This window comes from Hemicordylus capensis, chromosome 12 (assembly GCF_027244095.1).
Source record: "Hemicordylus capensis ecotype Gifberg chromosome 12, rHemCap1.1.pri, whole genome shotgun sequence".
Taxonomy (NCBI): domain Eukaryota; kingdom Metazoa; phylum Chordata; class Lepidosauria; order Squamata; family Cordylidae; genus Hemicordylus; species Hemicordylus capensis.
This window is the reverse complement of record NC_069668.1, coordinates 3,311,869-3,331,622: the sequence shown is the minus strand read 5'-3', so window position 1 is coordinate 3,331,622 and position 19,754 is coordinate 3,311,869. Positions and strand designations below refer to the sequence as shown.

General features: G+C 49.8%; 1 protein-coding gene across 4 annotated transcripts in view; it reads right to left on the bottom strand.

Annotated features, from left to right (window-relative positions):
* ELN (elastin) overlaps positions 1 to 19,754 on the bottom strand; it is a 66,199-nt gene that overhangs the window by 35,175 nt on the left and 11,270 nt on the right. For 3 of the 4 annotated variants that reach the window (XM_053274552.1, XM_053274551.1, XM_053274555.1), the window contains exons 1-2: positions 3,498 to 3,620; positions 1,540 to 1,587 (exon numbers count right to left, since the gene is read on the bottom strand). In XM_053274552.1, the coding sequence (XP_053130527.1) occupies positions 1,540 to 1,587; positions 3,498 to 3,609 (160 nt within the window). In that variant the 5' untranslated portion in view covers positions 3,610 to 3,620. Of the gene's footprint in view, positions 1 to 1,539; positions 1,588 to 3,497; positions 3,621 to 19,754 lie in introns of those variants that run through there. The other variant, XM_053274554.1, reaches the window with a different exon arrangement.

Sequence of the window (19,754 nt, the reverse complement as noted above, 5' to 3'; positions counted from 1 at the left end):
TTAGCTAAGCAGGGTCCACCCTGGTTGCATTTGAATGGGAGACCACATGTGAGCACTGTAAGGTATTCCCCTCAGGGGGTAATGGGGCCACTCTGGGGAGAGCAGAAGGTCCCAAGTTCCCTCCCTGGCAGCATCTCCAAGAGAGGGCGGAGAGAGAGATTCCTGCCTGCCACCTTGGAGAAGCTGCTGCCAGTCTGTGAAGGCAATCCTGAGCTAGATAGATTAATGGTCTGACTTCGTATATGGCGGCTTCCTATGTTCCTAACAGCGCCATAATCTCATTTCCATCTCTGAGATGGGGTAGGGGAGACGTTGCCAAAAATAGCTATGAGCCTTTGTCCCCCGAGATGGTCCCGATGGCCAAGATTTATGAGCCTGACTCATGCACTAAGATTTCTTACAAGGTGGACAGCTCTCAGCTAGTGGATGTAACTGGTAAACATGGGGTAGTTGGACACCACTTGGGAGACAAAATCCCTTCTCGTCTAATCTTGATCCACTGGGGTCCAGCACAGAAGGGACCTTTTATTCAAGCTTTCTGTAGCAGTGGGTTCCACCGAACCCCCCTGCATCCGATGAAGAAGGCATTTCTGTCCGGCCTGAAGCTTCTACCCACGAGTTTCTTTGGGTGACCCCACGTTCTGGCATTATGAGGAGAGGAAGGGGGGACGGGGAAGAAATCCCCTCCACCCACTTTCTGCAAGGCATGCACTCTTCTTTCAGCCAGACATGCAGGGGGCGGTTTCTATGTGGGGGGAACTGTCCCACTGGGGACTGTCTAACCTCCTAGTCCTGCTCTGGGTCCCCCTAGGCCTCCAACACCAGGAGCTCCTACAGAGAGGAGCAAATTCTCAAGACCCCCTTCTCAAGATCCCCCAGGATGGTGCCCCGGGGCCAGCTGCCCGTCATTCCAAATCGGGTTATGTATAAATCCCCAGCCTAAACATTTCATTTCCTGCCCGGACCCTCACACAGGAGCCATTAAGGAGTCATTAATGCACAGAGCATTCCCGTTCCAACGAGGGTTTTTTCCCTGGAGGATAACTGTGACAGGAATGGGGCCATATCTCAGTGGTAGAGCGTCTGTTGGACTTGTCCCCTTAGCTAAGCAGGGTCTGCCCTGGATTGCATATGAATGGGAGACTAGAAGTGTGAGCACTGGAAGAGATTCCCCTCAGGGGATGGAACCGCTCTGGGAAGAGCATCTGAGGTTCCAAGTTCCTTCCCTGGCAGCTTCTCCAAGATAAGGCAAAGAGAGAGACTCCCGCCTGCAACCTGGGAGAAGCCGCTGCCAGTCTGTGCAGACAATAATGAGCAAGAGAGTCCACTGGTCTGACTCAGTAGTCTCCCATCCAGGTGCAAACCAGGGTGGACCCTGCTTAGCAAAGGGGTCCAGTCAATCTGGCTACCACCAGACCAGCTCTCCTCTCCACCTCGCCAATGAGTAGGAAGACTGGCGGAGGTATAGAAGGACGCACCAGCTATCTGGAGTGGAATTTCACACACACACGCTGCTTCTCCTCCCTCCCTCTCTCTTACCTGGATAGTAGCCTCTTCCCGGTATCCCCACTCCAGCACCGGGGACTCCTGAAAGCAAAACAAGGGTCAGAATCGTTTGGTTTGGAAAAGGAGTTTGCAGGCACTGTCCCTTCATGAGGCGCGGCCAGGCAGGTCGGGTGGCCTCAGGCGGCGGACTCTTCAGTCACCAGCAGGGTGGCAGGGGTGCTCCTTTCTGTCCCCTCACCACACTGGCCTCTGATGGAAATCTCAAAAGAGGTTAGGATTAGGGAGCGATTTGGGGGTGTTTGCTGGGGACCCTATACCCTCTGCCCTCGTCCGCTTAATCTGCAAGGGAAGAGAGGCCCGCTCAAGATCATCCCAGCACCCTTCCAAGGGGCCTGTGGACCAGCTGGATTTAGTGACAAGAGAGAGAGAAACAAAAACTACAGATGCCAGAGAGAGCAAATCCTAAAGGGACAAGACCGAGGAGAGTAGGGTTCCTCTTGGGTTCTCAGATCCTGTTGGACTCCAGCTCCCATCATCCCCAGCCAAAAGCCACTGCTGTGGGGGATGATGGGAGTTGTAGTCAACAAGATCTGGGAACCCCTGTTACAGGGGACACTGATTCGGAGGGCCCACACGCTGGATCCTAAGCGGCCCTGCTCGATGCTTTTCAATTCAGGCTCTTGAATTTCTACCTGGTTATCTGCTCAGACGTGTCTGCAGTTTCTTTCTACTGACTCTCACATGCCTCCAGGGGAGGGGAGAAAAGGGATTATTATTATTTTACATTTATATCCCGCTAGTCCAGCACTCTAACCACTACACCATGCTGGCTCTCCTGATGAGGTAATCTCACACCTTCCCAGGAGCCATGAAGTGGGAGGAACCCCACACTTGCAAGGTTCCCTACGGAGCCATTTAGGGACATGAGCCATCGGGCAGTGATGGCTGACAACAGAACTGGCCGGCATCTCCAGGTAGGGCGGAGAAAGACTCCGGTCTGAAACCCTGGAGGGCTGCTGCCAGTCAGAGTGGTCAGTACCGAGCTAGATGACGGAGCAAGGGTCTGACTCAGTAGACAGCCGCTCCCTATGTCCCATTGCGGGAGAGATTATTCCTTCCACGTCAGAGATGAAAGAGCTGAAGAACAATCACTTGCTGGATGCAATAACAGCAAGAATACACCCATCGCAGACATGAAGTCAGAACGGGTGGCTTTCTGGCCCAATGTCATGGCCGCCGCATTACACCAGCAGAGCAGCCTAAAGCACCACAACTGCCTTGTCATTTGAACGCACGCCCCACAACACCTTCCTCCGGCCCCTGTCAACAGCTTGCTCCCTCTTCACCTCCGCCGACAAGCCGTCGGACCCGTATCGGACCCTCTCCACCGACCGTACCATGATGCAATCGTCACCTCGTTTCTGCACGTTCCCTCCACTCCCACCTTGAGAGCTCTTTTCATTTTAAACAAACACTTGGGGTTAAGTTGAGCTTGTTTGGCCAAGGGTTCCAACAATAATATTAACCTCTCTCAACTCGGTGGCCCCACGCCCCACAAGAAAGGGCAGTTTTTCGCCGAGTCAGGGAGGACTCTAATTTGAAAAGGAAAGCCTTGGCAAGGACGGAGTTGTCTGAAGGTTGACCTAAGCCCTGCCTGGAGGCGCCTTTTCCATGAGACCGGCTTATCAGCTCTCAACCCCAGAATCTGTTTCCAATCAGCCCTGTTGGGTGTGAAGTCCTAAGAACAAGGAAACACCGGTGGTGCAGCAAGATTATTATTATTTAATATTATTATTATTATCATCATTTAATATTATTATTTAATTATTTAATTATTTTTAAATAATAAGAGAAGCAGACGAACAGAACTTTGGGGCAATTTTTGATGGCCTTCCTCGTGTCGTGCAGCCCTCGGGGACATATTTCCACATGGCACAGAGGGCTTCCTGGGAAAGGAAGGGCATCAAAAGTTGCAGTTAGTTGGAAAGTACCGCTTTTTGCACTGGTGTATCCTGGTACTTTCACTCCTAAGATCTGCATTTCCCCTCCAAGATAAGAGAAGGCAGAAGCAGGGTCTCTTTTGGTAGCCATCAGCTCTAGCATCTAAGCAGAGCAGCTTAGTCAACGGAACTTAACAGCTTCCGCACATTTAAAAGACTTTCAGAATGTTTTTTTAAAGGAACACTCACACGTGGGTCAGGTGACCTTAATCAAAGAGCTGCGATTGGGCACCAGATTTGCAATTTAGATTGTGCAGGGGGTGAAAAGGAAGCAGACCTCCCCGCAGCCTTTGGCGCATGGATACATGTGCACATGTTAGAGGTGACCGTCCATCAGATATTTGGGATCCATCCCCAAGAGATGACTGAAAGCAATCTTGGGAATTTTAATGGCTTGACATTATGGAAAAATTCTGGGGTGAAACTGTCTCCAGGAACAGTTTCAATCAAAGCTGGCAAACTGATCAGAGATTTTAAAACACTTAGAGAGTCAAGAAAGGGGGTCAGGTAGGGTTGCCATGTCTCACGAAATTTAGGGTAGCCCCTGGATTTTGGCTCCTCCAGCCGGCTGCTAAATTCCACCTGGATTTACACGGATTTCAAAAGCGCGGCCCAGATTTTACTCTAGATCCGGTCATGGTGGACAGCTTGTTGAAAGTGTCGACTCAATGTGCGGTAGCTGTGAAAAAGACCAATTCCATGCTAGGGATCATTAGGAAGGGGATTGAAAATAAAACAGCTAATATTATAATGGCCTTATACAAAACGATGGTGCAGCCACATCTGGAGTACTGCATACAATTCTTTTCACCCCATCTAAAGCACTGGAAAAGGTGTCACTGTGTGAAACAGGATGCTGGACTAGATGGGCCTGGAGCCTGATCCAGCAGGGCTATTCTTATGTTATGACCTGCCCTGGTTGCATATGAATGGGAGACTAGAAGAGTGAGCACTGGAAGATAGTTCCCTCAGGGGATAATGGAGCCGTTCTGGGAAGAGCATCTAGGCTCCAAGTTCCCTCCCTGGCAGCATCTCCAAGGTAAGGCTGAGAGAGACTCCTGCCTGCAACCTGGGAGAAGCCGCTGCCAGTCTGTGTAGGTAGTACTGAGCTAGATGGACCAAGGGTCTGACTCAGTGTATGGCAGCTTCTTATGTTCCTATGTAACCATAAGAGTTAGAAAATGGAATGATCTGCCACATGCAGTAGTAGGCTCTCCTATCCTTCCCTGGGAGTTTTCAAATAGAGACTGGACAAGCACTTTACAGGGATGCGAGAGCAGTTTCTGGCAGTGAGCATCGGGGCTGGACTCGATGACCTCCAAGGCCCCTTCCAACTCACTGATGCTATGAGACTACCAACTCCCTCAGTGCATAAATAGGGATAAAGAGGCATGGATACGAGGAAATGGAGACTGTCCCTGATCCCTAATATATAGGAAGCTGCTGCCTACTGAGTCAGGCCCTTGGTCCATCTAGCTCAGGATTGTCTGCACAGACTGGCAGCATCTTCTCCATGGTTTCGACAGGAATCTCTCCCAGCCCTACCTGGGGAGAGATCGAACCTGGGACCTCTGGCATGCAATGCCTGAGCTGTGGGACCCTATCCCCAACTAATAGGGATAATCGGAGTGCAGGTCTGCCTTTCAGGCCTCAATCCCTACCACCCATCTTTCTCTGAGGTCCTTGCTTCTCAGCTTCTGGTAGGCTGCATTACCTGTCAGTCTCCAGGCCTTTTCCTTTTCTTCCCTTCTCATGCCCGGCAGTTGCCATGACTCACTTCCGTCCCTTCGTCCCTCTGTGAAGCTTGATGTCCTTCCACCGGCCGTTCTGTTACTGACACTCCCCACTCAAGCAGTCAGCATGGGTGCATGGACATTTTGTGACATCACAGCAGCCCAGCCAATGGCTGGCGGGGAGGATTTGAGAGCAGGGAGAGCTAGGCAACGTCTCTCCTGGCTAGAGCTTTGGCCAGAGGGGGGGAATGCCCACACACAGAACGCAAGGCAGCGCATGTTGGCTCCCCAGCTGTTCCTCTCCCCCCGAAGCTCTCCAAGAGCGCGTGTGGTGCGGGAGCAAGGGTAGATTAAGTGTTACCACCTGAAAATCGGCGACGGTTGGAATCAAATAAGCTGCGAAAATAACCCGTCTCCAAAACACAGCCCTCACCAGCTGGGAACCAGCCCGAGAGGAACAGACTGCAAAGCAGGGAAGCTGGACAGCCGGCCCTCCCTGCAGCTTTCTCCCAAGTGGTGACTCGGACAGCTTTCAGCCTCAGGATTCCAGCTAAATTGGTTGGTGGGCGGCTGCCAGCATTAAATTAACACGAGCCAGGACCAAGACACGTGCGCCTGAGCGGGTTGAGAAAGCATCTGGACAGTTAGCCGGAGCAGGTTGAGAAACACAAGGAAGAGAATTATGAAACACACACACACACACTCACAAATAGAGTATAGGGCAGGGGGCATACATAGAAGCCACCAGTAACACCCCTTGACTCCAGGTACCGCTGAAGACAACTGAAGCAGAAGGACGAGGAGTTCTGTGTCACCCTAAAACTAGCTAGCTTGCTGGGGCAAGGACCACCTGATGGTGGCAGATGTGTGAATGGAATGGAAGGGGCTTCCATTCGTGGAGGGCAGGTCTTCATGGAGGACAGGTCTATCAATGGTCACTGGTACTGATGGCCCCAGGGGGGAGATGTCTCTCAATACCCATTGCAGGGGAGCAACAGCAGGAGAGAGGGCATGCCCTCAGTTTTTGCCTGTGGGCTTCTCAGAGGCATTGGGTGGGCCACTGTGAGAAACAGAGCAGGGGCATATATATGCTGGGGCAGGCAGGGCACGTGCCCTGGGCACCACTTGAAGGGGGGCACCATTAAAAAAATTTTTTTTAAATGGCCGCTGAAAACAAAATGGCTACTGTGCATGCTCAAATGGCCTCTGTGAGGCCTTAGGCCATGCCAGGCCTCGCAGAGGCCCTTTGAGCATGCGTGGCAGCTATATATATATATCCCACTGCACATGCTCAAATGGTCCCTGCAAGGCCCTAGAGGTGAGGGGGGAGGGGGAACCTTTTCAGACCCCCCCCGGCCTTTAGGAAGCCCCCCAAAGGGGCTACAGGTAACTTTTTAAAAAAAAATTGGTCTGGCTACATCCACTGCTAAATAGTTCTTGAAATATTAAAAGATTAACGAGCTTGACTTGTATTTTTGAGTTGATATTATGGTAAGGTTATCTGAAAGATGGGTGTCAGATGTTTGGACAGGGGGCACAATTTCAGTGCTTGCCCTAGGTGCTATTTTCTCTAGATTTGCCTCTGGAGTAGAGAGGCCTTGGGCCTGATCCAGCAGGGCTTATGAGAAGAGGGAGGAAATACCTCCTGACCCTAAGCACACCTGTGAAGTGAGTAGACCACTGACACAGAATGTCAAGGAGTCCTGTGGCATGCTAAATTTCTGGGAAGAGGAGAGAGCTATCAAGCTGGTCTTCTGACAGCTTACGCATTGTGTGGAATTTAGTATATTTTGCCCATTCTGAATCCCACTGGATGATCCTGGGTTTGAGTATTTTGAGAGAGAGAGAGAGAGAGAGAGAGAGAGAGAGAGAGAGAGAGAGAGAGAGAGAGAGAGAATATTTCTCTCTCTTCATAGGAACATAGGAAGCTCCCATATACTGAGTTAGAATCTTGGTCCATCAAGCTCAGGATTGTCTTCACAGACTGGCAGTGGCTTCTCCAAGGCTGCAGGCAGGAGTCTCTCTCAGCTCTCTCTTGGAGATTTTGCCAGGGAGGGAACTTGGAACCTTCTGCTCTTCCCAGAGCGGCTCCATCCCCTGTAAGGGGAATATCTTGCAGTGCTCACACTTCTAGTCTCCCATTCCTCTGCAACCAGGGTGGACCCTGCTTAGCTAAGGAGACAAGTCATGCTTGCGACCACAAGACCAGAGCAATTTTCTCCACATCACACAGAATTCTGTAGTCTTCTGCCCTCTCTCCCCATTATTATTATTTCTCTAAGCGAAAAGACCCCCACCCAAAACATCTTGCCTTGTAGCCAAATGTGCTTCAACCCCTTGGCCTTTGGGGCTGTCTTTTCTGCACTGTCCCTGCTTCTATGATAGCCGGAATCAGCGTTTTGCTGTTTGTCTACAGCAGCAGCTGCAGGGTGTACAAGTTATGATCGGATGACCCCCCCTGTAGTCGCTCAATCAAACCTGCCTCCTCTCGTCCAACAGTTTCCTATCGGTCCTGCTGCTGAATCGGTCCTCCTGCCGGGCCAGAAACCTCCTCTTCTGCACCGCTCAGGAAACCAGCCGTACCACATCCAGTTTGTCCAGCAGATGGTGCTGAGGCTCTGAATTGGCCACGTCTGGCTGGAACTGCAATTCCTTCTCCCTTGCCGCTGGGTTCCTTGCCTCTATTTGTATTTTGTGTATATGCTTAAACAAAAATAAATCATTGTTTTCTTCCCAACTGCAATGGTGGCCAGAAGCCAGTGCTCTCCCTTGGATCAGAATGAGTTTGCTTGGTTTTATTTCTCCACAGAAGAGGCCAGCATTAAAAGGGGCCTGTGATCCGAACTCAAACGGTGTTTGCGTCTGCCTGGAGTTATGATGTGTGAATACTATGCAGTATCTTACATGAGTCACCACTGGGCACTGATCCCGCCCACATCTCTCCCCACACCCCGACCTTCTGCATTGTGAAAATGAGCAGAGAGAAATCTAGAAGCAAGGATGTTCCATTCGGGAGTTTGGGCAAGAAAAGAGCCCGGGGTGGCCTCCATCCTGGACCAACTTAGAGATTGATATGCACTGATGGTTAAAATCCCGAATTCCGCCTCTCGGCTGACACACAAAAGCTTTCAACAGCCTAGAACCAGTCCATGACATCCACCTGGCCTGGCAGGAGAGGCACAGGTGCATTGTGGGAGAATCCTGGGATGAGGAGAAGGAGGAGCAGCTCAGTGGCACAGCCCCTGCTTTGCAAGAACAAGGTCTCAGGTTCAATTATGGGCACGTCCAGTGAAAAAAAGACCTTTCAACAAACCCCTTTCTTTTGCACTAGGGGGACGAGTGGCCAGAGCCTTGTAAGTTCACATATGCCAACGATGATGCCTGTTTTCTGGTCGCAGTTCTGATTTGGTCCTTAGGAGGCCTATCCTATGAAACTGCCAAGAAGACCCCGAGTTGTTCACCATCCGTATCCCTTTTCGGGGCTCCGAATCCCTGGGAATTCCACATGCAGGGTGTATTTCAGAGTTTCTCCCAAAGAGAAATGTTGGAGAAGTTCATCAGTAGGTGCCCCTACAATGCTAAAGGGCCGCACCTCACCTCTAGCCCACGTTCACACCAAAGGATGCGCAGTAGAGCACTGCCTGTTTCACACACGGCAGAAGTTTTGAAGCTCCGAGAGCTTGGCGGAGGACAACTTTTGACCCACTGGCAGCCAGGAAGGGGGGATTCAATTCTTCCCAACGTGGAAGCTAACATTCTGTCATCCCAGGTTACGCACTGGCAAAAGGAAACACAAGCACTCTGCGCATGCCCAGAGGCACCTCCAGCACAGACACACAAATTATATGTTTTGAGGTCTGGGTTATAGCCTGAAACCAGGATGCGAATTTGGAGGCAATCCAAATTTTCAGCCCCACCCCCTACCCCAGCAAGCAAGTGGGTGGGGAGCACTAAACAGCTTGCCTGCATCAATGATGTCCATGCCCAGAATGTGAATCAACTGCTGGGAAATGATTTTCTTCCCTCCCTGCTTCCGTTTTTTCATGGCTTGGTTGGGAAAGCAAGAACGGGTGATGTGGGGATGGTGGGAAAGGAACTCTTTCCTGAAGAGACGAACGAAATCCTGCAGCTGCTTTGCTAGGAACGTGAGTGTTTAAAGGGTAAAGCCCACCGCAAGCCCCGTTTTCGACGCCAGGAATCCTTCCGGAGGTTGCAAATGCTTAACTCTGCCCTCCAGAGGCAGAGATAAGCAAACACAAAGCGAGGTTGCACGTTTTTCTGTCTTAACAACTGGGAGGCTTTTCCTGTTTCCGGGGAGGAAAAAGATGGGGTTGGAGCTAGTTATTTGGGGGGATTAGGGAAATCCACTCTATGCATGACCAGGGACACTCTTGCTTTATTTTTGTCACTAGCTCCAGTATTGAGCCTGGTGTTGAAAACGCCTTTAAACTCAGGCTCAAACGACACCTATTGGAACATATAAAGCTGCCAGACTGAGTCACACCATTAATCCACTTAGTGCAGTACTGTCTACACTGACTGGCAACAGCTCTCCAGGGTTCCAGGTAGGAGTCTTTTCCATCCCTACCTGGAGGTGCTGCTAGTGACTGAATCTGGGACCTTCTGTGTGCAAAGCAGAGGCTCTACCACTGAGCTGTGGCCTCCCTTGTAAGGGAGACCTTACAGCACAGTATTCACATGTGGTCATCCATCCAAATGCAAACCACTCTGAGGCAAACTGTTCCTGAACATGGAGGTTCCATTACCCACCATGGGTGATAAAAACAGCTCTCTTCTATACAACTACGAGAGCAAGGCAAAGGGGCATCTACATCCTGCTTCCTACAGTGGGCAATCAGATCCTTCCAGGAAACTCTCTGAGTGGAGCTGAAAGACAACAATCCCACCAACAGCTGCCAGTAAGAGCTATTTTACCTCTGAGCTTGGAGTTTCTGATCAGCCATCATGACAAACAGCCACAGACAGATCTACCTGTTGTGAATGTGGCTAATCTCGTTTTCTAATCATAGGTGCTGTACAGGGATAGAGTTGTACAGGTTCTACAGTCATAGGAACACAGGAAGCTGCCTTCTATGGAGACAGACCGTTGGTCCATCTCGTTCAGGATTGTCCACACTGACTGGCAGCATCTCCTCCCAGGATTCAGACAGGGGTCTCTCCCAGCCCTACTTGGAGATGCTGCCAGAGATGGAACCTGGGACCTTCTAAGCTACAGCCTCACTCCCTAAGGTGAATATCTTCCAGAGCTCACATGTGGTCACCCATCCAAATGCAAACCAGGGCAGACCCTGCTCAGCAAAGGGGACCATTCATGCTTGCTACCACAAGATTGGCTCTCCTCCCCAAGGAGCACAGAAAGCGGCCTTGTATCAAGTCAGTTCATTGGTCCATCCAGGTCAGAGTGGTCCGACACGGACATTTCTTTTTCAGATTGTGAGCCTTTGCTTTGGGGACAGGGAGCCATCTTATTTATTTATTTACACCCAGGGAAACCACTTTGGGGACTCTTGTTGGGAAGCAGTTTATCAATCGCCATCATATTCCCAGACTCTGACTGGCAGCAGCCTCCCCCAGAGTTTCAGGCAGGAGTCTCTCCCAGGCCTCCCTGGAGATGCTGCCAGGGATTGAACCGGGGACCTTCTGCAGGCCAAGAAGGGTGATGCCTTCATCCCTACGGGGACATCTCACATGTAGCCACCCATCCACATACAAACCGAGTCAGACCCTGCTGAGCAAAGGGGACAATTTGCACTCGCTGCCTCAAAACCAGCTCTGCGTCCCGGACGCACAGACAGAGTCACACGGATCCTGCAGTCCCGCATGCAACCAGGGTGCCCTCGGCCAAACTGATCCACGCCCCCCCCCCAGGACTGGTCCACCCTGCTTGCATCCTGACACCCCCCGGCCTCCGTTTCTCAGGGCTTATGAGGGGTCAAGGCGGGGTGGACTGTTTGCATTTGGCACTCAGGGCCGCCTTGCAGCCTCCTTGGGTCTCCTCGGGGAGTTGATGGTGCCGGGCACTCGTGAGAGAGGCTGGCTGTGGTTGTGAACACCATGTGGGTGTGTGGGGGCCCATCTCAGCAGATTCCAGGCAAAGAAAAGTCAGGCTGGAAGGGAAGGGAAAGGCTGACTTCTCCTGCGGGGATGATGCCCTATGCTCTTAACAAAAACCAAAAAAATGACAACAACTGGTACCAGGACTAAAGGAGAGCCCGCCCCGGGGTAGGAAGCAGGAATGGATGCTGGCATCCTCTCGGACTTAGTGGTGCTTGTTAAACTTTGTGATATATACTCTGAGTTTCTATGGGTGTGCTTTTCAGTAACCTCAGGTATTCTGGGGAAATTGACCCTTCTTGAGTTTCACTTTCGGTTTCACTTTTATGAGTCCCCCTCACTTTGAGGTTTCAGGTTTCGAAGTCTAATGTGTCCCAGAATGGTCCCCTGGACTAAGCAAGGACAGCCCCAGTTTGCATTTGGATGAGTGAAAAACATCCCGGGGAAAGGCACATCAATGTAGACACATTAGAGGTCTACAAAATTCTGCATGGGGCAGTGGATCAAGGGATGTTTCTCTCCTTCTCTCGCAAGGCTAGGAACAGGGGTCATCCCATGAGGCTGACTGCCCGGAAAATGTACGGGCTGGCAAGAGGAAGGCCTTATCCACACCGCGAGGAATGACTCTGTGGCATTCTCTGCCCAGGGAGGTGGGAGACGGAGGCGGCCACCTGCTTGGGATGGCTTTAAGCAGGGCTTAGGCCAGGGCTGCTACACTTCGGCCCTCCTTCAGCTGTTGACCGACAACTCCCATAATCCCTGGCTATTAGCCATTGTGGTTGGGGATGATGGGAGTTGTAGTCCAAACACAGCAGGTGGGGGCCAAAATGTGCCTAGGCCTGGCTTAGACAAATTGGTGGAGTTTTATCAGTCACATTAAGTGGTGCAGCGGGGAAATGCTTGACTAACGAGCAGAAGGTTGCCGGTTCAAATCCCCGCTGGTACGATATCGGGCAGCAGCGATATAGAAAGATGCTGAAAGGCATCAGCTCATACTGCATGTGAGGAGGCAATGGTCAACCCCTCCTGTATTCTACCAAAAGAAAACCACAGGGCTGTATGGGCGCCAAGAGTCAAAATCAACTTGATGGCACACTTTACCTTTACCTTACTAATATGGTAGCTACAGGCCACCTCCAGTCTCAGAGGCAAGATGCCTCTGAGTACCAGTTGCAGGAGAGCAACAGCAGAAGGGAGGGCGTGCCCTCAACTCCTGCCTGTAGGCTGACTCCCAGAGGGATCTGGTGGGCCACTGTGAGATACAGGATACTGGACTAGATGGGCCGCCTTGGGCCTGATCCAGCAGGGCTGTTCTCCAGTTCAGATTTCAGCCCCCCACCGTTAGAAAAGAGTTCCTTAGAGCACATACAAAGCGCCCTTCTCACTGTTTGGAACACAGCTAGTGGGGCAGGCCCTGGCATGCAGAGAAGACACCATCAGAGCATGCCAGAGCTTAGAGCATGTTGCATGCATGGGTCAGAGCCTTCAAGAGAGCCAAGCAGAGTCCACCAAGAGGGATACCATGCCTGTTGCTGTTTGACAGTGTTGCAATGTTTTACGCTTCCATTGATAAACAACAGATGGATATCTGGGGTAAGAATCTAGTAAATCCAAATGATTTGGAAACTGTGGGGTTTCCATGTCCTTCCGAGAGGCAGCAATGAGCTGTTAGATAAGAATTTTAAAATGTCAATCCAAACTCGAATTTCAGAGCGATTTATCATCAAGATGTCCGCCACTGGACTTGGCTGTTGTTTGGAAGAGTATGAGTCATGAAAAGACCAAACCACATCACTACAGATAGACTGCTTCCAAAGCTGGACGCTCTTTTCAGGTACACCTAGCCTGTCCTTGCCCCTGTGCCAGCCATCTGAAGGTGGGTATGTGTTGTGCACAGGACAAGTCCAGTATTGCTGACTGCCACAAAGGAGAAAATGACAACCAACCAATGGCCCAAAGAAATATTGCACAAAGCAATGAAAGGGGTGGCTCAAAATGAGTGACACCCGCACACAAACCCCAAAACCCAATCCATAATAATCCTAATCTGAGCAGAGATTTTGGAATGTCCAGAGAGCCTCGTATATTTTATAATTCATATAATTATAATTACTATAATTACCTGTAAGGGAGGCTAGTTCCCCTCATACAAAAGATTTAGGAATATAGAATGCTGCCTCATACTGAGTCAGACCATTGGTACATCTAGGTCAGTATTGTCTACACTGACTGGCAGCGGCTTCTCCAAGGTTTCAGGCAGGAGTCCTTCCCAGGCCTGTCAGGAGACACTGTCAGGGATTGAACCCGGAACCTTCTGCTCTCGCATGGTTACAATCAGACCCACGAGACCATAGGAAGCTGCCTTATACTGAGTCAGGCCACTGGTCTATCTAGCTCAGGAACATCTACACTGACCGGCAGCAATTCTCCAAGGTCACAGGCAGGAAGCTCTCGGAGGGACCTTGGAGTTCCTGCAAGGAGAAACTGAAAGTTGTGCATGAGTGCAAAGTGTCTCACACCTCGCATGCTGGCTGAACAGGAAATAAGAGGCTCAGTATGCAAGTCTGTACTTATTTTCTGCCCAGCTCTTGTCTGAGAGCACAGGGCGGAAGACGGCTACCCAGCTTTCTCCTGGGATGGCCCAACTCAGCCCTGTCCTGAATGTGAGATTGCAGGGGGCACCCAGAGTTTGCATTGTGGAGCTTTTTATCCTTCCCTGGAAAATGCGTGGCACAGTGCCGGAACGCAAGAAGATGCTGTGCAAAAATTCAAGGGTCACTTTCTCGTGTCTTCCCCATTTTCTTTCTTTATGTTCCCTTCCAGATTTTGGAACCCCAAGCGAAACCCTGGCCCCCGTCCACCAGGCAGGAGCAAGCTATTGTTTTAAATGCAGGGGGCAATGCACACATTTTCTCTGATTGTTTCCCTCTGGATCCAGCATTCAGTCTCCAATCCGGGGGTTTCAAGTGGTGCCAGATCTAAAGTGTGGTCCAAGTAAAAACCGGGGAGGAAGGAGGCGAGGGAGGAGCAGAAGGAGAGGGAAAGAGGTTATTTGGGTGTGTGTGTGAGGGTTTGCTTTTGGATTCTAGTGAATAGCTGTCAGCTCAGATTCCACAGATGGGAAAAGCAGAGGCTGTATCATCTGTCCCCCAAACCCCTCTTTCCCCCCTTCACCTTCCAACCCCCCTGCTACCTGACTCGATATAATACCCTTCTGTATATTCTGCGAAGTTTTGCCGGATTAGCGGTGTGCAGTTCTCATCCTGAAAGCTCAAAATCCTCTATTATTCTTTTATTGTTTAAAAGCCCAGAATGAGGGAGATGCTTCCGCGTTTCCCCTTGCCTGAATTCCTTTCCAGATTTTGGAGGTCAAAATCACCCGGCCCGATCATGGCCGAAGCAGGGACCTGAATCACCCAAATCGTGGCCGAAGCGGGGACCTGAACCGTGGCCGAAGCGGGGACCCGAATCACCTGAGCCGTGCCGAAGCAGGACGTCACCTTCAGAATCTTCCATCATTCAGTCCCATTTCTGAAGTTTGTATTAAGCATTTCTGCAGGTTTCAGTTCCTTCATATCTGGTTCCCCACTTTTCACGCCCCCACGCACAGCTGCAAATGGCATCGTATCGCTGTGACTGTGTACACAGAACTGTATCAAGATCTGTACTGTGCAGGGCCTCATGGATACTCAGGGGCACGTGGGTGCAATGCACCCGAGAAAAAGGAATTTGCAGTTGCATGTACAATCACCTCTGGATCGTGCTTTATCCGTGGGCATGGGTAATGGTGAGAAACCAAAAGCTATGTCCAACTCAACTGCGCATGTGCCAATTCCAGAGTGCATTTTAGAAACTCACCTTGTGGAACTAGATTTCTAGAAAAGGGCCAACCAGATGAACCACAGAATGGGGGAAATCCTTGCTGAACTCACAGACTAGAGAAATACTGGGGGGCAATTCTATACTCCCCACTTTTGCTCCCTGCAGCCTCTTATGGAAGGGGCCATAACTCAGTGGCAAAGTGTTCGGCATGCAGAAAGTCCCAAGTTCAATCCTTGGCAGCATCTCCAGGTAGGACTGGGAGAGACTCCTGCCTGAAGCCCTGAAATTCCTGCTCAACGTACATGCAAGATATGAGGCATTTTACATTCAGGCATGACTTTCGATTTCTCCTTGCAGGAACTTGGTTATTATTATTATTGTTGTTGTTGTTGTTTCTTGTTTACACAGTCAGACAGGTGTTATTGACTGGTTTGTTTTATCCAGACATTGAGTCCTTCCCAAGGACCTGGGATGCCAGAATTTTATCATCAATACTGTTGGTTGTTATAGATATCGTCGCAGAATATAGGCTGTTCCCAGTAAAGCTGCTTTTTGAAATTGGCTGATGGTGATTTCTGTGGCCCCGATGGTGTTGAGGTGCTCTTCAAGGTCTTTTGGAACTGAACCCAGGGCGCCAATTACCACGGGGATTATTTGGGTCTTTTTCTGCCACAGCCTTTCAATTTCAATTTGTAGATCTTTGTATTTGGTGATTTTGTCTATTTCTTTTTCTTTTTTCCTGCTATCCCCTGGTATTGCTATGTCGATTATTTTGACTTTTTCTTTCTTTCTTCTCGACTACAGTTATATCTGGTGTATTGTGTGGCAGATGTTTGTCTGTTTGTAGTTGGAAGTCCCATAATATTTTTACATCTTCATTTTCTACCACTTTTTCAATTTTATGGTCCCACCAATTTTTGGCTACAGGTAGCTTGTATTTTTTGCAGATGTTCCAGGTTATCATCCCTGCTCCTTTGTCATGCCTTTGTTTGTAGTCAGTCTGTGCGATCTTTTTACAACAGCTGATTAGGTGGTCCACGGTTTCATCTGCTTCTTTACAAAGGCGGCACTTGCTGTTTGTGGTGGATTTTTCGACTTTTGCTCTTATTGCATTTGTTCTTAGTGCCTGTTCTTGTGCAGCCAGTATTAAACCCTCTGTTTCGTTCTTCAAGTAACCATTCTTAAGCCATTGCCAGGTCTTGGTGATGTCTGATTTTCCACTTATATTGTGCAAATATTGACCATGCAGGGGCTTATTTTTCCATTTTTCTGCTCGGTTCTTGACTTGTTCTTTCTTGTAGGCCTGCTTTGTTTCATTGGTGTTGAATAATTTTGCATTATTGACCATCTGAAGTGCACCTTCTTCACTGTCCTTGATATATTCTTCAAGGCCTCTTTTCTCCTCCTCTACTGTTTGATGGACTTGCAGCATTCCTCTTCCACCTGAGCTGCGAGGGAGGTATAGCCTATCGACAACACTGCGGGGGTGCAGAGCATGATTGATGGTCATTATTTTCCTGGTCTTATGATCTAGCTTCTCTAGCTCTGCCTGGGTCCAGTCTATTGTTCCTGCAGTGTATCTATAGCACCTGGCGCGGTCCTTGTTGACCCGGGTGATGACCGATCCGGTATAGATTTATTAAAGTTACATCTCACCATATTGTTGATGGGAGAGGCACTCTTTGTCTGGCTCCTCTGGTGAGACCTGTCCAGTATGGTTGGACCTCTGGCATAGCTCTCACCTTCCTCAGAGCATGCAAGCCCCACAACCACACCAAGGTAGTGCCTCACTGTGGGTTGTTGTTGTTGTTGTTGTTGTTGTTGTTGTTGTTGTTGTTGTTGTTGTTGTTATTATTATTATTATTATTATTTCGATTTCTATACCACCCTTCCAAAAATGGCTCAGGGCGGTTTACATAGAGAAATAATAAATAAATAAGATGGCTCCCTGTCCCCGAAGGGCTCACATTCTAAAACCAAATGTAAGATAGACACCAGCAACAGCCACTGGAGGTCCTGTGCTGGGGGTGGATAGGGCCAGTTACTCTCCCCCTGCTAAATAAAGAGAATCACCATGGTAAAAGGTGCCTCTTTGCCCAGTTAGCTGGGGTTATCTTCTTTCAAGTTTTGCTTTGGAGAGATTTTGGTCACAACACTAAAAATAGGAAGGGTCATTGAATTTTGATCTGAATCTCTAGGTCATTGAAATGGATTTCCAAAGCACTAGCCAACCAACGAGGACCAAGTTGAAAATACAAAGATGCCATCTTTTAAATCTATTGCATTACTTTGTTCTGGGTGTAAATCCTGTCCCAAACCCCAAACATATTAATTATTTAAATTAATAATTCTAGTGCTGCCCTATTACCTTTTAGTCATAATGGTGGGTTAGACCGTTGACTCGTTATCTTTATAATTGTTATTTATATTTTTATTTTAATTGTATTTCTCCCCCTTGTTGTGCTGGTCATAGAGTGTAATAAACTTTGAACTGAACTAATAAACATTGTAGAGATGTGCATGAAATGAATTTTTCAATTCGTTTCTAATTTGAATCAAATTCTGAAAATTTGTTTCAAATTTGAATTGAAGTCAAATCTGGTTCGAAAATTCAATTCAAAGTTGAATCGATTTGAACCGGTTTGGGCACCTTTTAAAACAAATCAGGGGACTGAATGGTTTTTAAAAGGTGCCCCACGGCTCTCGAATCGAATCACCCTTTTAAGGGGTGATTTGATTTGAATTCGAATAACCCGAATCACCCAGATTTGCATCAAATCGATTCGCATTCGAATCGATTTACACATCCTTAAAACATTGCTAGAATATTGCAATGCACCCATGAAAAACCCACTCTCCTGCTCATAATTTTTAATCGTGATGCCTGATTTTTAGAGAGCTGTTTCTTGGCCTTTGTCACTAGATGTCTTGTTGGGACGGGGGGACTCAACCCTGGCAGTGCCCCACCCCTTGGAGTTCAATATGGCTTGAGCCATCCCAGCTTGCAAGAATGCAGTCAGTGACAAGAAATGGCCTGGGTTCGCGGGCCAACATTTCCATTGCATGATTACAACAATCGCACGTCTTCCAAGATTCTTTTTTTCAAAAAAGGAAACACACACATCCCAACACACCAGATCCCTCCGAAGGACACAAAATCACTGCAATGCCAGGGGCCATGCCAGAGAACATGCAAATTGTGTGCTCGAATGCTGGAGATATACTCCCTGCTCCAGGCAGTCTCCACCCGTCCCGTTTTTGCTCAACACCAAGAAAACGGAAACACCAAACAGAAAGCAACATTTTGGAAAGGGGATTTGCCGGAGAGGTTGAGGGCGCCTCCACTGGCCTTCCACTCCCCACCAATCGGGGTGAGCCAGGAAAAGGCATTTCGCACATGCTCAGGGGCCACACAACACCCCGCACACGTACCCAAAGCAGCCCTGCCCTGATGCCCCTGGTGGGGGCCAGGCCCCTTTCAAAACTGGCTCTTGCAAGCTTTGGAAGTGGTGGTGAGGAGGGGACATCACCTGCAGACCCCTCCTCTCTCCTGGTGCTTTTTGCAAGCTTTGCCAGGAGTGTGAGGAGAGGAGCCAGCGAGGGCCAGGTTAGTCCCAAACAGCAGTTCTGGTGCCAGTGGTGGCAGCATCGGCCCACCCTGCTGGTGGCCCCAGAACCTGCCACCTGAGGCGGGTGCCTCACCTCGCCTCATCAAAGGGCCACCCCTGCCTACGTGGCCCTGAATAGGACAGTGTCCCGGATTTTGGTTCCTGCGTGAATCAAGCCCAGGCGGTCATCTACCCTCCTTAAGGGAGGAGATCCGGTCTAGTGGTGGTGAGCATGAACCGTCCCCATTGTTAAGCAGGGTCTGCTCTGCTTTGCATGTGGGTGGGAGACCACATGTGAGCGTAGCAAGATATTCGCCTTCAGGGATGTGGTCTGAGCTCAGTGGAAGAGGGTCTAGGTTCCCAGTCCCCTCCCTGGCAGCATCTCCAAGATAGGGTTGAGAGAGATTTCTGCCTGCAACCTTGGAGAAGCCGCTGCCAGTCTGTGAAGACGATACTGAGCTAGATGGACCAAGGCTCTGACTCAGTATATGGCAGTTTCCTACGTCCCCTTCTGGCAGAACTGTTGCAATGCTGGGATAGACAGGATTCTGCTCAGTGGGTGATCCGGCTGGAGCAGAAGGTGTCCTTCTGGCAGCTCCATCCGGGAGAGAAAGTTACGGCCAGGCAGGTCAGAAGCGGAAAGCTGGCGGCCAGCAGCCCCCCTCCCTCGACTTACACCCAGCGGATCTCTTGCCTGCCCTCTCTCTGCACACAACAGTGCCCGGAGCAGCCGAGTTAATCGCCTTAGTGCCAAGAAACGACAGGCACGGGTCTTAAAATGCCACTGGATCCTTGGACAGCACGGGGCTGACTTTTGGACGCCGGAGTGCCGATCCTGCCAGCTGCGTGCTGGATAGAAAACAAAGACACAAAGGACCTGGAAAGTGATGGGGCAGATTCTAGGGCTGTTCAGACATTATGCCATGTGCGTGGCGATACGAACGCTTGCCCGTGTTGTTGTGCCCATGAATGTAAGTGACGTGTACTCATTTTATCTGTCTGTCTATCCA